This window comes from Marmota marmota, unplaced genomic scaffold (assembly GCF_001458135.2).
Source record: "Marmota marmota marmota unplaced genomic scaffold, marMar, whole genome shotgun sequence".
Lineage (NCBI taxonomy): Eukaryota > Metazoa > Chordata > Mammalia > Rodentia > Sciuridae > Marmota > Marmota marmota.
The window spans coordinates 34933861-34953446 of NW_026000174.1; the positions used below are offsets into that span (position 1 = coordinate 34933861).

The 19586-nt window shown below is 36.2% G+C and overlaps 2 protein-coding genes across 13 annotated transcripts in view; one reads left to right on the forward strand and one right to left on the reverse strand.

Moving 5' to 3' along the window:
• The window catches only part of Gas2 (growth arrest specific 2), a 125371-nt gene that overhangs the window by 90172 nt on the left and 15613 nt on the right, over positions 1–19586 (forward strand). Inside the window, exon 8 of one of the 11 annotated variants that reach the window (XM_048788503.1) lies at positions 18252–18281. The exons of the other annotated variants lie outside the window; for them this stretch is intronic. Coding sequence (XP_048644460.1) covers positions 18252–18266 — 15 coding nt within the window. The 3' untranslated portion in view covers positions 18267–18281. Of the gene's footprint in view, positions 1–18251; positions 18282–19586 lie in introns of those variants that run through there. 11 annotated transcript variants of the gene reach the window in all.
• Positions 1–19586, reverse strand: part of LOC107134305 (small VCP interacting protein) — a 66932-nt gene that overhangs the window by 21606 nt on the left and 25740 nt on the right. The window lies entirely within an intron of this gene.

Genomic DNA, 19586 nt, shown 5'->3' on the forward strand with positions numbered 1-19586 from the left:
TAGTTGGGGACAATTTTTATTGGCCTTGATTATAAAGCCGGAAACTTATATTTTAAACTTTAGACAACAATTGAAGATATTGAACAATAGCATAATGAAATTGAGGTTTAAGGCAATTAAATTGGCAGAGGTTTGTAAATAGAATTATAGGTTAGTGTGGAAAGAAACTAAACACAAAACTGTCAATTAGGATGCTATTACAATTGATCATATGATATAATCACTAATTAAGATGGTAGCAAAGAGAATTAAAATTGTATAAAAAATGATAACATTCCTAACCTGAAAGTCCCAAATCTGAAATGCTCTGAAATTCAAACTTTTTGAGCATTAGATTTTTGAATTTTCAAATTTTTAAATACATAGTTTCAATTGGTGCAGACTTTGCAAATATTACAAAATCAAAAAAACTCTGAAATCTGAAATACTTATCATCCCTAGCATTTCAAAGAAGAGATACACACACTGTACTATTTTGAGGATAGATTTGATTGCATAGTAAGAAAATAGAAGAGGCAAAGTTAAAACTAGAATTTTGAAAATTATGATTTCTAAATAGACATTACTACTCCCCTAGTGGAAAAAAAAGAAAAGTAGTTAAGGAAAGAAAAATGAGTTTCTGAGGTAAAGTGATTCTGCTACCAATTTGCGGCATAACCTCGATAAAGTTATTTAAAATATCTGTGACTCATCTATAATGTGAACTATAGGAGTCATATTTAGAGGAAGGATTATTCATTCACTCAGCAGATATTACACAAATTCTTTTCTAGCTTCTGGGACCTACATGGTCATAAGACATGATTCTAGCCTTTAAGAAGTAGGCTTTATAGCAGAAATTGATTCATCCCAAGTAAGCAAATATACAAGGTAGTGTGGTGTTCTGATAAATGTTAAGAGGAAATATTTGAAGAAATATTGAGTAATGGGGTGCAGGAGAGGTAACTTCAGGTAAAAAAAAAACTGTAAAGGATGATCTTTTTAAGTAGGTGATATTTGAAAGGAAACTTAAATGCTGAGAAATGGTGTGTCTTAAGAAGTTCAGGAAAAGCAGTTTAGAGGTGACAAGAAGGTCAAGTTCAGAGCTTGGATTATTTGAGGAGAAATGCAGAAGATTATATTTGAGCAGTTCTGGGAAATACAACCAATTTATGTATGCATGCCTACAATGTCCTGTGGGCAGAAATTATATAGATTTAAAAGGACACCTGCACTCCAGTGTCCTGCATTCCTTATTTAATCCTGCTGATAGACTTTTCTCAGTTTGCTCAGTAGAGGAAGATCTTAAAAGTGAGGATTTTAAATTGTGTGTGTGTGTGTGTGCATGTTTGTTCTTTGAAATGCATTCTCAGAAAATTCCTTAACATGGGGAATAAGAAAAACTACTGGGGAGGCAGCTTCTGTTGAAGAGGAGAAATATATTTATTTATTTCTGTAAATGAGTAGATTAGAAACGGAAGGGAACAAGAAGTGTTCTGTTGAGAGGAATGACTTGCATATTTTAGTTTGGTCTGTTCATTCTTACATAAACTAGGGCAAAACAATGATCCCATTAAGTGTTATCTTCTTTTCACTTCAGTTTTTCCCTTTTGGATTAAAAAAGGAAAAGACTAGAATCAGGGAATACTTTGATTGTGGGGTGTGGGTTTAAATTCTTTGTCTTCACCCACAAGAAATTTTTGAAAAAATGGAATTTGGTTCTCCACGAATCCTTTCTCTGGCTCATTTTGTGCTTGTTCTCCAGCATGGCAAGTGACTGGGAGACAGTAGAGAATGGATGAGAATCTGGGGACCGGACCGTGGTAGCCACTGCACCTGTGTCTGAGGTCCCTGCCTTGGCCTAGCCATGGTGAACTTCTCTTTTCTCCACCCATTGTGCGTTTTCTTGCTGGAGGGCCTGTGGAAAGAGCTCCTCTACTTGCAATGTGCCTTCCCTCTCGGCCCAGTGTCTAACATCTCATTTTAATTTTACACCTGTCACTCCTAATGTCCTGTCTTCCAATAAACCTTCCTTCTCCCTTGAGTTGGGACACTGATTAGATTTGTGTGTTAAGGGATGCTCATCCCAAGCACCCTGCACTTCTCATTCAAGACATTCATGTTGCCATTTATCTTTGTTGCGTTTTCTTTCTTCACTGCTAAGGACATTAACTCATTAAGTCCCAAGTTTTCAATCCTGTGTTTATAATGAAATTGACACAGGTGCATTAAAATATGTTGGAAATCGTAATCTAGAGCTTACATATGTATTATTATTTAAATATTAATATCATTATATTATGATAATTGGAAATATTGACAAATAGGACCAATTTTAAGCACACATAATCTATATTTTCTTATTATTATATAATCATATTATATATTGTACAGTATTTAGATTTTTATAGTAATAAATAGGACAACTTGAGTTTAAGAGACAACTTATACAGGAATCGCTCACTATTCTCTCCCCAGTGCAATGTACTTTCCACTACATTGCCTGATACATGCACTGAGTTGCTTCATATGTATTTGTCAAGTGAATATTAATTGGAAATAATGTATAATTTTTGAAATTTGAGGAACTCTGAAAACAAAGATGAAGAACAGTAATTTCAGCAATTAGGGGTAGAATTGGCTGAAATACAAATAAATGAAGCAGCAGTGGCTTAGAGAGGATAACAGTTCTCTCTTCTGAATGTCCAGGGTTATCTTGATGACTCTGCTTCTTGGAGTCCTCGAGGACTGAGCTCCTCTGACATCGATAGTAGTGGCCCTCAGACACATCTTATCCAGGTGGCTCCGTGTCTCAGGCAGAAAAGATGGAGGGAAGGATGAGAAGCACATGTGTTCCTTCAGGACAGTTCCTCGAAGCTGTCCCTTGAATGTCCTGCATAGATCTTATTAACTGTGACTTAAGCATGTGGCTACATCTAGTTTCAGGAAGGACTAAGAAGGTAGTTTTTATACTGGGCATCTATGTGCCCAGCTAAAATTTCTGCTGCTCTGGAAGAAGAGAAGAGACACTGGGAGCTAAGTCCTGATCACTCTGAATGGCAATCTGGAAGGTCACCACACATTAGTTGAACCTTGGACTTAAGACTTTATTTCTATGATTATTAATAAATTTAAAGAACAAAAGTTTCTGATATTAAAACAATATGGTTGTGTGTGTGTGTGTGTGTGCGCGCGCGCACGTGTGTGTATGCACAAACATGCATGCGCATGTACCAGGGATTGATTTTAGGGCTCTTGGTTACTGAGTTACATCCCCAGCCCTTTTTATTTTATTCGGAGGCAGTGTCTTGCTAAATTTCTGAAGGCTTCACTGAGTTCCTGAGTTTGGTCTTGAACTTGAGATCACCCTTCTTCAGCCTCCAGAGTCTCTGAGATTGTAGACATGCACCACCAGACCTTGTTGAAACAATATATTGCAAAGTGCTTTTAAGTTTTGTTGTTTTGGGAAATCCATACAGGAGACATACAAGTCAAGATTGATTCTAACAAGGAATAGTGTGTTTTTATGATGAAATTGATTAACTTGCAAGCTGCTTAATACTCTTATACTCAAGATTAGATTCAATCTATGTCTGTTCATCTATGTCTTGACCTTTCAAAGAGTGTGGTGAATGAATAAGTATAGTTGAGAAATAAGAAATAGTCACAGTACCTTATATTTATTTAATGCCTCATCATTTTCAAAGCATTCTAAATTAGAACATTTGACCTTGTTATATTCCCCTAAAACTAGATAGATTTACAGATGAGAAGCAGAGAGATAAACAGATCAGACTAAAGACAAACAACCTATAGGTGATGGAGTTAAGACTGATCCATTTTTCATGTTATGTTAATCCAATTTCTTCCTCCTGTCCCAAAGACATGTCAGTGCCCAGTGAGGGGATAAGCGTAGGTATGGTTGAGAAGCAGTGCATCTCCTACTTGCTTCTCTGGTAAAGGAGGCAATTTAGGCAGGGAGCATATGTTATGGTATTTACATAGATGACTCATATTCTTAATCATAGGTCTTAGAGGAATTGCAAATGGAGTCTTGCTTAATTATTGCAGCAAAACCAGAAGTGCAGAGTGGCAGAGTATATTGCCTCTTGACAAACCAGGGACAGCTCCCATAAACTGAAGACATCCTGTGGCCTACATTCTAGTGTCACTAAGCAACCAAGAGCAGATTGCTTTGTGTTCTGAGTGGTTCACTGAGGTGGGGGCGTCTCCTAGAAGGTCCTTCAGAACAAGGCCTCATGGAGAGCTGGATTAAATGAAACTCAAGAATGGCATGGCTGCTTTCACAGAATATTTCCTGGCACATGTCCCCGCCCCTGCTACTGCAGCAGGTCATGTATGAGTGCAGCTGCTACTCAGTCTGATTCAAAATTTTTCATTCACAGTTTTAATTAAATTTTCTAGCAAGTGCCATCTATCATTTCTCTTTTGTAATTTTTCTCTCTCAGAGACATTTGGTGCTCATTACCTCCTGCATGGCTATAGTGCCTTTGTTTCTGTAGGAACAGATTAGTAACCCTTTAACAACTTGTAGATTTACACTGGGAACCTAATAGAAAGCAAATCTTAACAGTTGTTCTTTGCGCTTTGAGCTAAAGATATGTAAGTAACAAACCTTGATGTTTATTATTTAACTCAAGGCAATATAGTGTAAAAATATAATATCAGCTGGAATTATTTTTCTAGTCATCTAACAAGGTAGTTATTCCTTCAGGTTAAACATATACCTTTGTCATGTGCTTGTAGAAATACTCATAGGTTAAATTCAGTATCTCAGTACGATGGAACTAATACATTTATTAATGTCAAGGATGAATGGGCTCACCAAAACAGACTTTAGGACAGATTAATATAATTTTTATACTAATGATCTGAACTTCTGCATGGCCTACATATGTTATTGATTAATTAAACTAGGAATTAATTTATTTAATGAATAAATTTTGCTAGAAAATTTCTTTATAATATAAGATGGGCCCCTGGTACTGTTTTTGTCACTTAGAGTGAGTTATACATCTGCTGGGAGAATGAATTCCTTCATTGGAAAGTGATTTATAACATCTATGACGTATTTGTCTTGATAATTAGAGAGGTCACCTAACCCATACTGCACATAGTAGCCTTTTAGTAAAGAATGATTATCATCATTGTTGTTATTGTCCTCACCCCCTTATTTTTTTGAAACATGGTGTTTAAATAAAAAATAAGTTAGAAGGAATCCTTAATTGCCAGCCACTTGGGGAGCACTATTTGAGGGCTCCACAAAGTTAACACACAGCTGGTCTGGGATTCTAGTCTCCATTACAAATAAGTCAACTTGGGGACATCTTATCATTTCAGGGGTCTTTGATGTCAACAGCAAAATAGAAAGCTTTGAACTGATGATGTCAATGTCCTTTCAGGCTCAGACAGTCCTCACCACCCACCAACCTACCCAGCTTGGCCATACCCAGTGTTATCTGGCAAATCACTGACTTGAGAACCTAAGTTTTCTTATCAATAAAATGAATATAGAAATAACTGTTTCCCAAATACCTGTAAGTAAAGAGCAATATATATATATATATATATATATATATATATATATATATATATAGTAGCGATTTCTTACCCTGTAAGCAGCAGCTGATCCCTGTAAAGAGTTCATTCAGCCCTTACCCACAAATTTGCTAAGTTCCTTCCCATCCTAGCCACTCACTGTGTATGCTCCAAAGTCCACACCTCACATCATTACTGAGGGAAAAGAAAAGAAAAAAAAGGCAAAAACAACAACAACAAAATCCCCACAGCACTCAGAAAGCACATCCTTATAGTCTGTAGAGAAGAGAAAGTCAACTGTGCAAAGCATAGGTGCCCTGTCACCTCCTCGTTTTCTGTTCAGCCCGGGAGACTCTCCTTCCTCCCTTCTCTGGTTCACTCTGACACATCCTCCCATTGGAAACTTCTCTCCCTTACTCCTGACACATTCTCACTGTACCAGAGCTATGCTCAATCAGAAAGGGCCAGATGGCACTGAGTCACCAGCTGCTTAATATTCAAGAACAACAATATATGCAGAACAATGTATGTGCTGATTAAAGGACTTTGCTGGTGTCTTGGGAATCAAGCAATGCCCCAGTCACCTCTGCATCTGTGCTTTGACAATTTGGATAGATTATAAGCTTCTCTGGGTTCTCCTTGTTAAGTATGTCTCCTCCTTTACTTCTGCTGTCACATGCCGCAGTCTGGCTGGGCACAAAATCAGGAGCCACCACACACCTTGTAGATTCAAACAGCAATTCTTTATTCCCGAACTCACACCGGCACTCTACAATCACGTTCTGGGGAAATCCACGTTCTCTGCCCAAATCCACCCCCACTGGGCTTCTGTCTCCCCAAAAATACTGTCTGAATCCTGTGAGAACTCAAGGGGAACTCAGGCAGCAGGATACGCCCTATTCCCAGCAGGAATAACCTTAAACCTGGAACCACCCTAAACCCGATAGTCCTAAACCGGGAACACCCTAAACCCGATCCGCCTTGGTCCTTGAGCAAGGTCACCTACATGCAATGTCACTGCAAAATGTCCTATTTCCACGAGTCCTTCCACTAAGCAACATGGGGTACGCTGGCAAGGAAATTGTCATACCTACTTGGCTAATGGCTCCCAGCAGTCACATTGGCATTACTTGGCATTTTTTTTTTTTTGCTCTGGCTTCTCTGCCATTTAAAGTATTGGGCAATGTGCCATCTTCACCCAAAGAATGGTTGGAAATTCTTCCTAGTTCTGCTCATCAGGATAAGTCTACATGAAAGTGAAATATCTGAAAACCATTGACTACTTTTATGAGGAAAATTGGCATTAAAATTCTAAAACCTGTTAGTACATTCAGGAGTCATGTTCATGATAAGACTGAATGAGTTATATAAACTGATCTGGAATTGATTCTGAACATAATGGACCACAGTAATACAAAGCAGACCCGCTGGATGAGTCCTTCAAAGGACTTCGTTTTCCACGGAAAGCTTTGGTTAAAAGCTAAAGCAAACCAAAACACAATGCCCACCATCTTGTGGTTATTTCTTTTCAAAGATACATTCTGCTTCTGAGACAGCCACCTCCAAATAACTTAAAATGTTTCTAATTATATACCATCATTCTGATAAAAGAATAACAAAGCCTGCCTGACTTTCATTTAGGAAAACAGTTCTACATTTACAACAGTTGAGTTAAAAAAAAAACTGTGAAAAACACCCTTCATCTGAGCTGTTTTCATCCATATTATTTTAAAACGATTGGACCAATAGAAATATTAGTAGAAATTATCAAAGTTGCCTTGGAAATGAGTTATTGAAATAACCAATAAGACTAGCCATGTATCTCATTGCTTAACAGATTACCTGTGTCTATTCATCTGCTTGTTCATGGATACATACTTATCATTCATACAGCAAAAAGTTATCACTTGTTCATTATGTAGAAGGAACAGTGTTTAGCAAGAGTAATTTAGAATTAGTATTAATAATAAATTGCATGTCAAGCCATATCTTACACATTTTACTGAGGTTCTAAAAGATAATTAGTAATGAGGACAAATTAATAACATCTACCACTAGCTTCTATGACTGTTGGCCTTGTGTGGCAAGGCTGTTCATGGAAATAAACAAAAATCAATTCCTACTTCTGTCATTGAATTCACAAAATCAATCACAAAGGGAGCAGACATAATGGGTAGAGCATTGTCGATTTTGACAAATTGCAAAATTGTACATCCTTTGGTATGAAACATCACACTCATAACCTCCAGAATTGTTTGGTATTTGGGGTTTTATCTTTGAAAACTTATCCAAAAAATGAGACATGCCTGTAATCCCAGCAGTTTGGGATGCTGAGGCAAGATGATTGTAAGTTCAAAGCCAGCTTCTTCGATTTAGTAAGACCTTGTCTCAAAATAAAAAATTTTTTAAAAAAAGTGCTGGGGATGTGGCTCAGTGGTTGAGCACCCCTGGGTTCAATCTCCAGTACCCCCCATCCCCCCTCAAAAAAAAAAAAACACAGACTACTCAAAACCTATTATCACAGTTGCTACTCTGGATTCTAAACAACATCTGCACATTAAAGCCACCTGGAAAATATTAAGAAAAACATTTCTATAAGAAAGTCTGATTAAATTATCATGGAGCACACCTGATAATCCCAATTTTAACATGCATCCAGTAATAAATTTTGTGATGAATTATTTTTCCTTACAAGCACGAAATAGGCTTCACTTGGTTTTCAACTGATGTAATATATTTATTGAGCATTTTTGTTTTTAGAAGCAGGGGATAGTACTGGGAATTAAACTCATTTGGGCTCTACAACTGGGCTTCACCCTAAATTTCATGGCTGGTCTTGAACTTAAGATCCTACTGCATCTGCCTCCAAAGTAGCTGGGATTACAAGCATGTGCTACCATGTCTGACATATTAAGAATTTCTCTATGTTTGATGAGATAGAATAGAAACTAGTAAGACAAAATTATTGATATCAATAAACTAGTAGGCTTAGGACATTCTGAAATGAATGATATAAATCTCAATTCTATATTTCATTATAGTGTGAGACCCTGAAAAATTTGTTCAACAATTCTGATCATTGGCAATTGAGCTACAAAGGGAAAAAGCAAATACCTCACCTCTAAAGTTGTTAAAAACAATGAATGAGAGAAAGTGTTCAATTTGGAGTATCTAATATTATTATTATTGTATTGTGTTACCATAGTTATTCTAAATTTGATAAATTATACAGTTATATATAATACTTCAATTTATGTGCATATACATAGTTTTATCTGCATAATTATTGTGCTTACACACATGTACACAGGTTATTTTCACACAGAAACAAATATTCAAGAGTAAACAGTAGATTTATCTGAAAACAATAGCAGCTTAATAGTTTTGAGCCAGGTAAAATACAGAGAGCATTAGTGAGAATTGTTGAGGGGAAATATGTTTACTTCTTTTCTTCCAATAAAATTAAAAATACCACTATATTTTTTAGTGATAAACTCAAGCACTTATGTGCTTCTGCCACCTACTGTTAAGATTCCATAACTGCATTTTTGCTATGTGACAAGATTTTCAGCTTGGTACCTAGTTAGTCCTTTTGAAACAGATGATAAAAAATGTTGGGATCTATGTATTTGAATGCATAATTATTCTCCTACCTTTTAGACTGTGTAATATGTAATAGCTTTTGGATCAAACAGAACGGTTAATGGCTTCTTGCTGTTCATGAGGCTTGCTTTTCTTCATTGTGTCAAGGTGTCTGCATATGAACATATGTGAACATATTGTCAAGTCTCCATTTCAGCAAGGCACTGCTGCTCTACAAGGAAAAGGAATGTAGCCATCACATCTCTGTTTTCACTGTTACTATTCAAGTAGTGAAATTTTATGTTAGTATTAATTAATCTTGTGATAGTAAATGTGACAGTAAAAGGAAAGCCAAGAGATAAGAGATGCAAGAAAGTATAGTTGACACTGGGAACATGATTAAAATGTGAGGACTTTTTGGCAAGGTTTTGTATGATTTGATTTCTTCATATGAACAGTCATATGATACAGAATAGGATTCCTCAAAGTCAGCAGTATTGACATATTGGAGGAAATATTTCTGTGTTAAGGATTTGCTGTGTGTTTTAGGATATTTTGTAGCATCCCTGGTCCTTATCCACTAGATGACAGTATAGCACACATACCCCTTTCCTCCAGTTGTGAGGACTAAAAATGTCTCCAGAAATTGCTAAATGTCTCATGGGCTAAGAACCACGGATACGAAAGCACACTATGATAATTATGTATAAAAAATAACTTTTGTATTTTTAATTAGTTTAAGGTTTGTAATGACTGGGGACAAATCTTGGACGATGACCAGTGAATTGCTGAGAAGTTCAACCAATCCATTCATTTCTTCGCTCATTCATGTAGTTGGGAGAGGCAGTATCAGTTATTAGTGGTCTGAGTTTGAACCCCAGCAAATTCACTGATACAGCTGAATTCAGCAGATATTCTCAATATCTCTCATTCGTTGCCAATGCTCTAGAGGCAGGGAAATCCAAGAACTGACTTTTCCAGTTTTTTGTTGCAGCTGTGTGGGCGTAGGACTGTACTGGCCAACAAGCTCTGAGGTGCGATCTGAAAGGAAGCCATGACAAGCACTACTCTTTCCAAATTCTTCCTACCTTAATCTCTGACATGATGCCTTCAGCTTGTAGTGCCCATCTTCTGAGCATGTAATTGAAGGTGAATCACTGCTGCTATATCCTAAATTCTGTGATTAAATAACTTAACATCTCTAAGTTCCATGTTCTTTATGTCAAATGGAGATAATTATTGTATGTTCTCTATAAAACTAGTGGGAAATTAAATGAGATTCTGTACTAAAAGTCCCTAGCATAGTGTTTGCCAATTTGCTCAATAATTATTGGTTATAATTTAGTGTATGGTTTTAATTCCTGCTATGTGCCAGAACTGTGATAGTGACAAGGGGAATAATGGTGGTTTACCTGTTGCTTTTCCAAGTACATTAGAATTAAAATGGAAAATTTTTAATAAAGGTTTATAAAATATTTCAATTACTATTTTGATAGAGGAAATTATGGGGTCACACTAAGTGCCATTTTCATTGGTATTGACACTAACTTGATGCAGGAGATTTTAGGGAATCAGTAATCAATAATTAATTAGCTGAAGCAAAGAGTTCATTTGTTGGTAGTATGATGTCCCCTAGACTTACATGAATATATGTAATTTTATTCTATGAAATTAATTAGCAAAAAAGAAATATTTCTACCTCTGAATGCTGACAGACTTGTAAAATAAGAGGAACTTTAGAGTGAATGTTCATTTTATAACACATTAATTATGCCAAAGTGTTTTTTTCTAACTTGACATGATACATAGACACAGCACTCAGAGTTCATTCTGGAAGACCTTATAAAATGATGAAATATTTGGCAAGCCAGTTTTCTTTGTGCATCTTACTTTTCTCCTCTCTTAATTGGGTTACGCATATGCTTCCAACTCTTTCTACCTGACATCATGTCAAAGAGGATGTCAGGATGCCCCCCTGCACATCTGTGGTGCATTCTGGGAAGGTAAAAATGTAAATCTGGTTGGGAAATGAGATGAGGTCATAGAAATACTCTAAGAAATGCTCTAACAGGGACACAGCCCCTCACTCTATCATTCCTATTTAGTTTGGACAACTTCAATCACTTCTACAATGGCCTTCTATATCTATTCTTTTCCTTTCTGTCAGTCACTATGATGAGCCTAGAATTAATTGATTTTTTAATGTATAAGTATGCTATTTCTCACCTCTGAGTGTTTAAAAGGCATTTAATTAAATTTATTGACCAGAATTCTTCAAAGGCCCTACAAGGCTTCTGACTGGCTTACTGGGCTCTTTGGATGACAAGGTCCCCTTTGTTTTATTCACCACCATTGCATACACTTTTATACCATCTTCAGTAAAGAGCAACTCACACAAAAGTCTTATCATAACTCAATTCCAATGGCTGGAGAGCTTTTCTTTGCCTGCAGCTACTACCAACTTCCTTTGCTAAAATAACACATTTTTTTAAGGCTTAGCACAAAAAAGATTCATCATTCAGGCAGCCTTCTTGGACTTTAGTACATTGTCAGTTTTCCTTTGAACACATTTGGGTTGCATATAATTGCGTGCAATGGAAAGTCCTTCAATGATGCAGTAACTTGAAATTCATAGATCAGACATTGCTACCATTTATTCACTGACATACTGATCCATTAAGGGAGAAGGCTTTTCTATTGTCTCTTCCACCACCCTTAATGTGTTGTCCTTGTGTTCAAATTTTCACATTTATGCTCACAAGATGAACACTGCAAGCTAGAAGCATCACATCTGAGTTTAAGGCAAGAAGAAGACAGCAAGGAGTAGTGCCTGTCATGGCTTCCTTTGAAACTTCTCAGAGCTTGTTGGCCAGTACAGTCCTTATGGCCACCCAGCTACAACAAAAAGTGAATAGGCTGTTTTTCCCTGCCTCTAGAGCAGTGGCAAAAATAGATATAAAGGATTTGAATAGCTGTCACATCTGTGAACCCAAATTGAATTACAAAACACGTTTTTTTTTGATATCTTAGTTTTCTGGACTTATCTTTAATGGCATCAATTACACTTGTACTTACCTGTTCAAGGTGTGTTAACCCAATAGTTTCTAAACCTCCATGAAGGCAGGGAAACATTAGATTTATTCTGTATGATGAGCCCAGTGGTTAATACACTGTTTGTGTGATAGCTATTGCTTAGTAAATATCTTTTGAAATCATGAATGAAGCATACGAAGACCCTAATTTTAGCTTTATGGAGAGTTCTAGGTTAGACTCCTTGCTTTTAAAAAGTGACTTATTTTTTCTTCTTCAACTCTTCAAAAGAGACAAATTAATTATAAAATTAATTTTTATAATTAATTTTTATAAATTAATTATAAAAATAAATTAATTATAAAAGAATTTTTTTTTTTAAAAATTGCAGGTGAGTGATTCAACAAAGGGACAAACAGCATCTAATTTATATATAAGATGGTATGAAAACCAGGAAGTAGATTTTGAAAAATTTCCTTGTACCATCAGGAAGAACATATTTTATTTGGAAAAAAAGTGATCCTGTTCAGGAAAGTTTGTCCAATGTTATAAAATAGGCATGTATGGGGAAGACAGTTGAAGAGTTATGTTCAGGCCCTCTTTTAAAGAATCTAGAATGTGTGTGTAAAAATGTTCCAGTAAAGGACAAGCTCAGCCTTATAGCAGTGTATACAGAGAATCTGCAAATAATGGCATTATCAATTGAAATTGATTATACAGGAAAGAGAACAGTTTCTAATAATGGGTGACAGGAGTTAGAAAGTATGGAATGGATTTGAGAGAAACTGAAGCATATTGGGTCTGCTAATTGCTTAGCTTTGATTGGTATTTCAGCTTATCTGTCTTATTTTCAGCTTGTTCTTCCCTTCTCTTGCTCCCCCATGTCTGGAGACATCCCTCAAAAATCTTCCTTTATTTCAAATTTCAATTTCCTCTAGCTCATCTCCAAAAACAAACTTTTTTAAAATTCTAGGATCTCATAAATCAGGGCTAGAAGAAATTTCAGTGTAAGGAGTTGAAACACTATCCTCATAATATTATGATGTCTCATATGAGGCCAATTAAAGATCAGGATGGGATAGATAACTTATGCATTTACTCAAAGGGGAGGGTACAACAGAAAAATGCAGGGTATTCCTGTCCCTGAACCCAAGCCTCAGCAATTTTCATCTCTTTTATAGACACTATAAGAATGTTCAATCTACCCTCTCTTGCCTCAAGCCTTGATTTTGCTATGGATGGTCTAAAGGATGCTTTATCTAATAGAAACCTAGTCATGACAATCCTTTGCTTAAAGCTTGTCAGTGACCCTCGTTAGCCGTGTGCATAAGGAGACATTTGAAGTCATCCTACAATATAGCCACTATCTATTTCAGCAGTCCTGCCTCCTGACAAATCTCTCCCAGACCCTCACATTCTTGCTGTGTCAATAGTAAGTGACTCAATATGATGTATAGACCCTGCTGCTTTACATTTTTGTCCTCTGCACATCTTTTCCTTGAGCCTGGGATTCCTTTCTGCCCTTTCTTTATCTATCAAAATTCGAATTTTCTTTGAAACAGATCATTTCCTTCAAGAAACTTTCACAAGACCCCTGCCTCTCATGACTAGGCTGATGGTATTTCTGGAATGCTTACATAGAATCCTTTGCAAAACTTTATTATAGTGAGCATGACAAAGGTATATGGGAGATGTTAAAAATGATGTATTAATCAAGAGAAATGTATAAGAAGAGAAAGTTAGTTTTTGTTTCAGAGAATTGAAGAAAATTGTAAACAAAGCAGCTTAAACAAGGATTTCTGAGGAGAAATAAAAATACCAGGGAACATAGATAATGACAAAACTTCTACAAAGTTGAAAAAATTCTAGTAGAAATAGCTGCTCTCAAAATCAAATGTATAGAAAAGGCAGATGGATTGGGCAAAATTAAATCTCTTTCCTGAAGACCTCATAGGGCATGTGAGAGACAGAGAGGAAAGGTGGTAGGTTTGAGATTTAAGAATGAATAGTTGGTGCATAATGTGAAACTGTAGAGCACTAAAAAAGATAAGAGAGGGGAAAAGGCCTTCTTTAAATGGAAACTAGTCAGAGGAAGAGAAGTAAGCACATTAAGTGCTGATGTCATGCTTTAAAGTCCATGACCAGGTAGCTATAGATGGATGGCAAGTCTCAGCCTGCTGATCTCAGTGCCGAGGTCTTCCAGACTGACAATGACTTTTCAGAGCTACTAGGCCAAAGATGGAATATCTACTTCCATAAAATAATATGCAACAATAATGTTATTTATAAAAGGAGAAAACAATAATCTTAGATTAGGGAAACCACTAATGTGAGTAACATGAATTACAAAAGTTTTGTTTTGATTTTGTTACATGAGCGGGCTAGCTACTACTACAAAGGGTCACAAATCACAAAGTAGCAGGAAAGAGCTTTGTGTAGCTTTAAAAGATATCAGAGCAAAGGAAAAGTACATTTAAGAAAGAACAGAATTGGAGAAAGTCCCACCATTGTTGGCTTTACTTCCCTAGACCTGCTCTAAGATGAGGAGATGGCTTCATGCTGCCAGCAGTGGTGACATTTCTAGTAGCAAGTAGGGATGGATCTGCATATGAGGCCATTGAGTAGACACACACATTACCAGAGGTTCAGCCAAATTCAAAGTAAATAATTAGGGAATATAAGATTTGTCAAAGATGAGTGATTGTTGGTGCTTCTTTTACATCATTCTTTAACGTAGAATGAAAGGGACTGGAAAGCATTATCAGAAAACCCAAAGATTCTTAACAACACAGAGATGGCTCCTGAAATATCTGAAGATATTTGTACAAACAGGAAGGTATCATTGCATGTAGTAGGTTGTTGGAGAGAGAAAAAGAAGCAGCCCAGTGAATACGTATTTGAGGATTTGCACCATGAATTTAATCAAAAGAAAATACATATCATTTGAAAGAGGTGGAGTAAACAAAGAGAAAGTAGTTTCAGTGTGCTGGCCAGGCTCTAAATAGACAATAACAAAATCTCTCTAACAGTAGTTGAAACCTCTCTAACAGTAGTAGGGAATGGGAAATGAATGTATATGTATTTCTAGCAGATGGGATAAATTTATATTTGTCTGGCTACCTATGTGTATAAAATATGTTCATACATACCTGTACACACATAAAAGAATTAAGAAAATCATGGGGAAAATTATAGACATGACAGCATGGACATATAAAATAATGGAGATACAGAAATAGAAGATGAACTGGTAAAAAGTTTAGCATGAACTATGAAAGGAAAAGTTACTAGAATTTTTGAAGGCAAAAGTAAATTTAAGAGCAAAGAAAGTAAATAGGGGAGCTTTGGTAGTTTATGTCTGTAAATGGGGAGTTTCAGCAAACAATTTCTGGTGACAATATCCAAGAGCACACAGTGGCTTGCATGAACGGTTCCTGTTTTATCGTCCCTGAGGGGACCTCTGAGTGGTCCATGGAACAGCAGACTCCTTTATAAGTCAGCATGTGACCAGCCCTGAAGCAAGAGTGGGTGGTACGGTCAGTGATGGATTCTTTAATTCTTTTGGAATTTATTCCATCTTTAAGAATACTGAGCAATTTGGAGTGAGCTCCCAGCTTCACTTGTTCATATTGAAAAATGAACCGTGAGATTTGACAGGCTTGAATTCAAAATATGTCAAACTGTTTAAAAGATGTAGCAAATATTATAGCTGTGCAGAGAATGAAAACAAAAGATTAAAAAAATCACATAGACAAAAGTGATTTAATATACATAGATAAATTTTGAGACTGGTTTATAATTTTCTTCTGTGCTGTTGAACTCTTTAAATAGCATGAGCTAGGTGCAGTGTGCATGCCTGTAATCCCAGTGGCTCAGGAGGCTGAGGCAGAGGGATTGCAAGTTTGAGGCTAGCCTCAGCAATTTAGTGAGGCTGTGAGCAACGGAGACCCTGTCGCAAGATACAAAGATAAATAAATAAAAAGGGTTGGGGATGTTGCTCAGTGGTTAAATACCCCTGGGCTTAATCCTTGGTATAAATAAATAAATAAATAAATAAATAAATAAATAAATAAATAAATAAAATAGCTAGCATGAAAACTGATAATTAAATATTTTGACAAATTCACCAGTTACTGTTTTTCTGGGCTAAAAACTGACTAAAAACAGAGTTTATAGGAAGAAGAAAACATTTCATATTAGGTGTGTGGAGCAGTTAGGATGCAAGGAATGCTGTGATCAAGCTCTCCGGAAAGTGTGGAGAGAAATAGGAAGAGCCAGGAGTCATGATCTTGGAAAGAAGGTTTCTGGAAGAGAAATATTGAAGTGCATAGTTATTCCTAGTCAAATATGTCTTATGAAAAAGGGGAGGATAAAACAAGAAAAATTAATATAGATATCCAAGCTATGAATTGTCAAGTTTGTATTAGGGACTTTTCTGAGGATATTATGATGGTTTTGTTCAAATTTTCATGTAAAAATTGAAAGAAATAATGAGAAAATAATTTTTGAAAAGAAATTTTGTAAAAATTTTGTAAGTATAAAGTATTCTTGAAATGTTAATTTGAGATTAAGTGGCTATGTTGTGCGTTAGCTCTGAATACTATTCCATTAGCTGCTGCTCCTCAAGTGAGTTAAAGAGGAGAATATCATCATTGATATGATAGTGCTTTCAGGTAAAATTCCATTTTTATAAATTGAAGTGTCTGAGAGCCTGCCAGCTACTGTATAAAAGAAGAATAAGGTTTTCATAGTAATGAAGCAATTTTCTCAGTAAAAATTTTTTTCCTAAGTGGAAGTTTTTTAAATTCTAATTTTCTGTTTTTTTTTTGTTTGTTTTCTTTTCTTAAGAAGAAAAGGTAGGTTTAATTTTAATTTTAATTTTTTATAAAAATAAATACATGTATTTAATAAAGTGGTGCTATAATACTTACCACAAAAGACAACAAACCTGTTCCACTTCTTCCTAACTCTTCCAACTCTTTCCACTGAATTGTTTCCAGAGGCATCTGGGTTCTGGTGTTATAGTGTCTTTTCATGTATTTATCTAAGTTTCTATACTATATAAGTCTGTCTACCTTAGTTTTTCAGTTTTAGACATTTTCTATGGTATAGTCATAAACTCAAGAGTATCAGGAGCAGAAAGAAGATGACTTACCATCCTGGCTCTCCCTCACCCACCTCACACGCACACTTCCTGTCTTCCTCTCTACTGGAGATCATCACCCTTGCCACAGTGTTGGTCAATTCACTGTTCAATATTTACTTTATAATAAATCAGATATTACAGGGTACCATGATTACTTTGCCATTTTGAAACAATTTTTCTTTTCCTGGAAATTAATAATGTCTAATTTTGTTGTCGTAAGTATGTCCTAAGTTATCCTAAGAAGACTTTACTAGATCTCCTTAAAGAATGGTAAAACCTATCATAATAATGTCACATTTAAACAACATTATTAATTTATTGGTTTCATTTCTAGCCTCTCTACATGTCTTCCACTCCATGGGTCAGTGTCACAGTGTCATGCTGAATCTTCTTTAGCTTGTTCTTCTGTGGAATCCCCTATTTTTTGTATGACAGTCTTTTGTGGACTATATATCAATGTGGCTATCTCAGAGTACTTGAAGAGCACAGTTGTAGGAAACACATCAGAAAATTATCAAAACTCTAGACCATGTAGGTACTATAGACTTTTGGGGGGGATTCTGCAATTTAATCCCAGTGAAATGGGGAACCATACAGGGTTTGGATAGACTTTTGGCATTAAGTGACATCTATTTTAACAAGATTTCCTGGTTGCTTTGTTAATAACATACTGAGGAACAAGTATTTGAAGACTAATTTGAAAGTTATCATGATAATCCATGTAAGATGAGGGAACTTTGGAATCTGGAGGTTGCAGTGGAGATGGTAAGAATAGATGGGATTCTAGATGTATTTTTTCTCTTGACAGTCAACTGTGAAAAAAATTTCAAACATACAAATTTAATACCCATACAAATATCATCTGGGTTCTGCAATGAACATTTTGCTATATTTGCTTTATCTTACATCTACCCATCTATCCATCGTAAGCCCATGTGTGGAATATCTCTTTCAGGTTTTGCAAATATAAATCGTTATTCTCTTGCTGTGATGATGCCGTCACTGGCAGAGTGAGAAGGTCAGTGGCACAATAAATTGGTAGATGGGCATAACAATTCTGGGGCTAGACAGTCCTTATGCTGATTTTCATCCTATTTTATTTTCTTTAGCTGCATTTCTTTCTTCGTCTGATGTAGGGAACTGGTGATTCTAAAATCTAAATTTTCTCAGGTGTCTAGGCATATTTGGCTGGCTTATTTTGAAAAAATTGCATTTTAGGCTTTTAGCTCCCCTTCTCTCAACCCTAGTCCATCACAATTCATTTGTTTTCCCGCTTCCAAAAAAATGTGTTGATCCATCCTCTCAATTTTTCTTTGTTCTGTGTCTTTATGGCATTTTATCCCCTGCCTTTCATGTGGGTCTTTGGAAGGAAGGACACTCCTGCTCAAATATTTTGTCAGTGTCAAGAGTTGAAATATCTAATTTTTCATTTCTATTGATCTATCAATATATTAAAAATACATTGAAATCAGTAGCAAAGTAGTAGTTTGGGGGGAATATCTGGGTCACATACTGTTGTTACCATTCAGGACCCAGGAGAACATTGCTGTGCATCACCACCATGAAATATTAACCTTTGGCTCTTCCATTGTTTGTTCTGGTCTGTTGGATTTTGGGCAGGGATTAGAAAAGACAACAGAGTTCAGATTGAATAAAAAAAAAATATGACTCTGCTTGCTTATTTGAGGGGATGGTCCCTGCACCTCAATCTCAGTTCCCCTTCTTTAATAGACTTTATATTTTTGCTGTGGATGAATTTTTGTTTTACTCCAGTATAGATGGGCTACACATCCTTCCTCAAGACAGCTCTATCTTCCAGCACCAGCTCCTGCTGTTGCCATGAGTTACACAATGATTTTTTACCCCTTTGCTTTCACTTTGCTGACTGTCCTATAAAATATTTATTATGATTTTTGTCTCTCCTTCTGAAACTGTGCCATACAGAGGTAATTAGATTGCAGTTAAGCCTTCTTAATTTCATTTGGTGCAGAGCTGGGAAAATGGAGACCTTACATAACAAGCAGATGAGAACTGACAGGAGGTGGCATGAAGTGCTCCTACACATATTTCTAAGCAATTGCAAATGGAACTTCCTGCCAGTCCACCATTACATGTCATCTGTTTGGTATTCTTCTCATGTTTGCTTCCAGAAAGAAGATACTGGAGTCATTTGTCTCCATAATGAGTCTTAGAAGTTAATTTTCTCTTCCAGAGGGAGATGATCAGGCCAGGATCCCCCCCATACCCCCCCACCCCGCCCCACCCTCCTGCCCTTTTTGCCTTTTCTTTC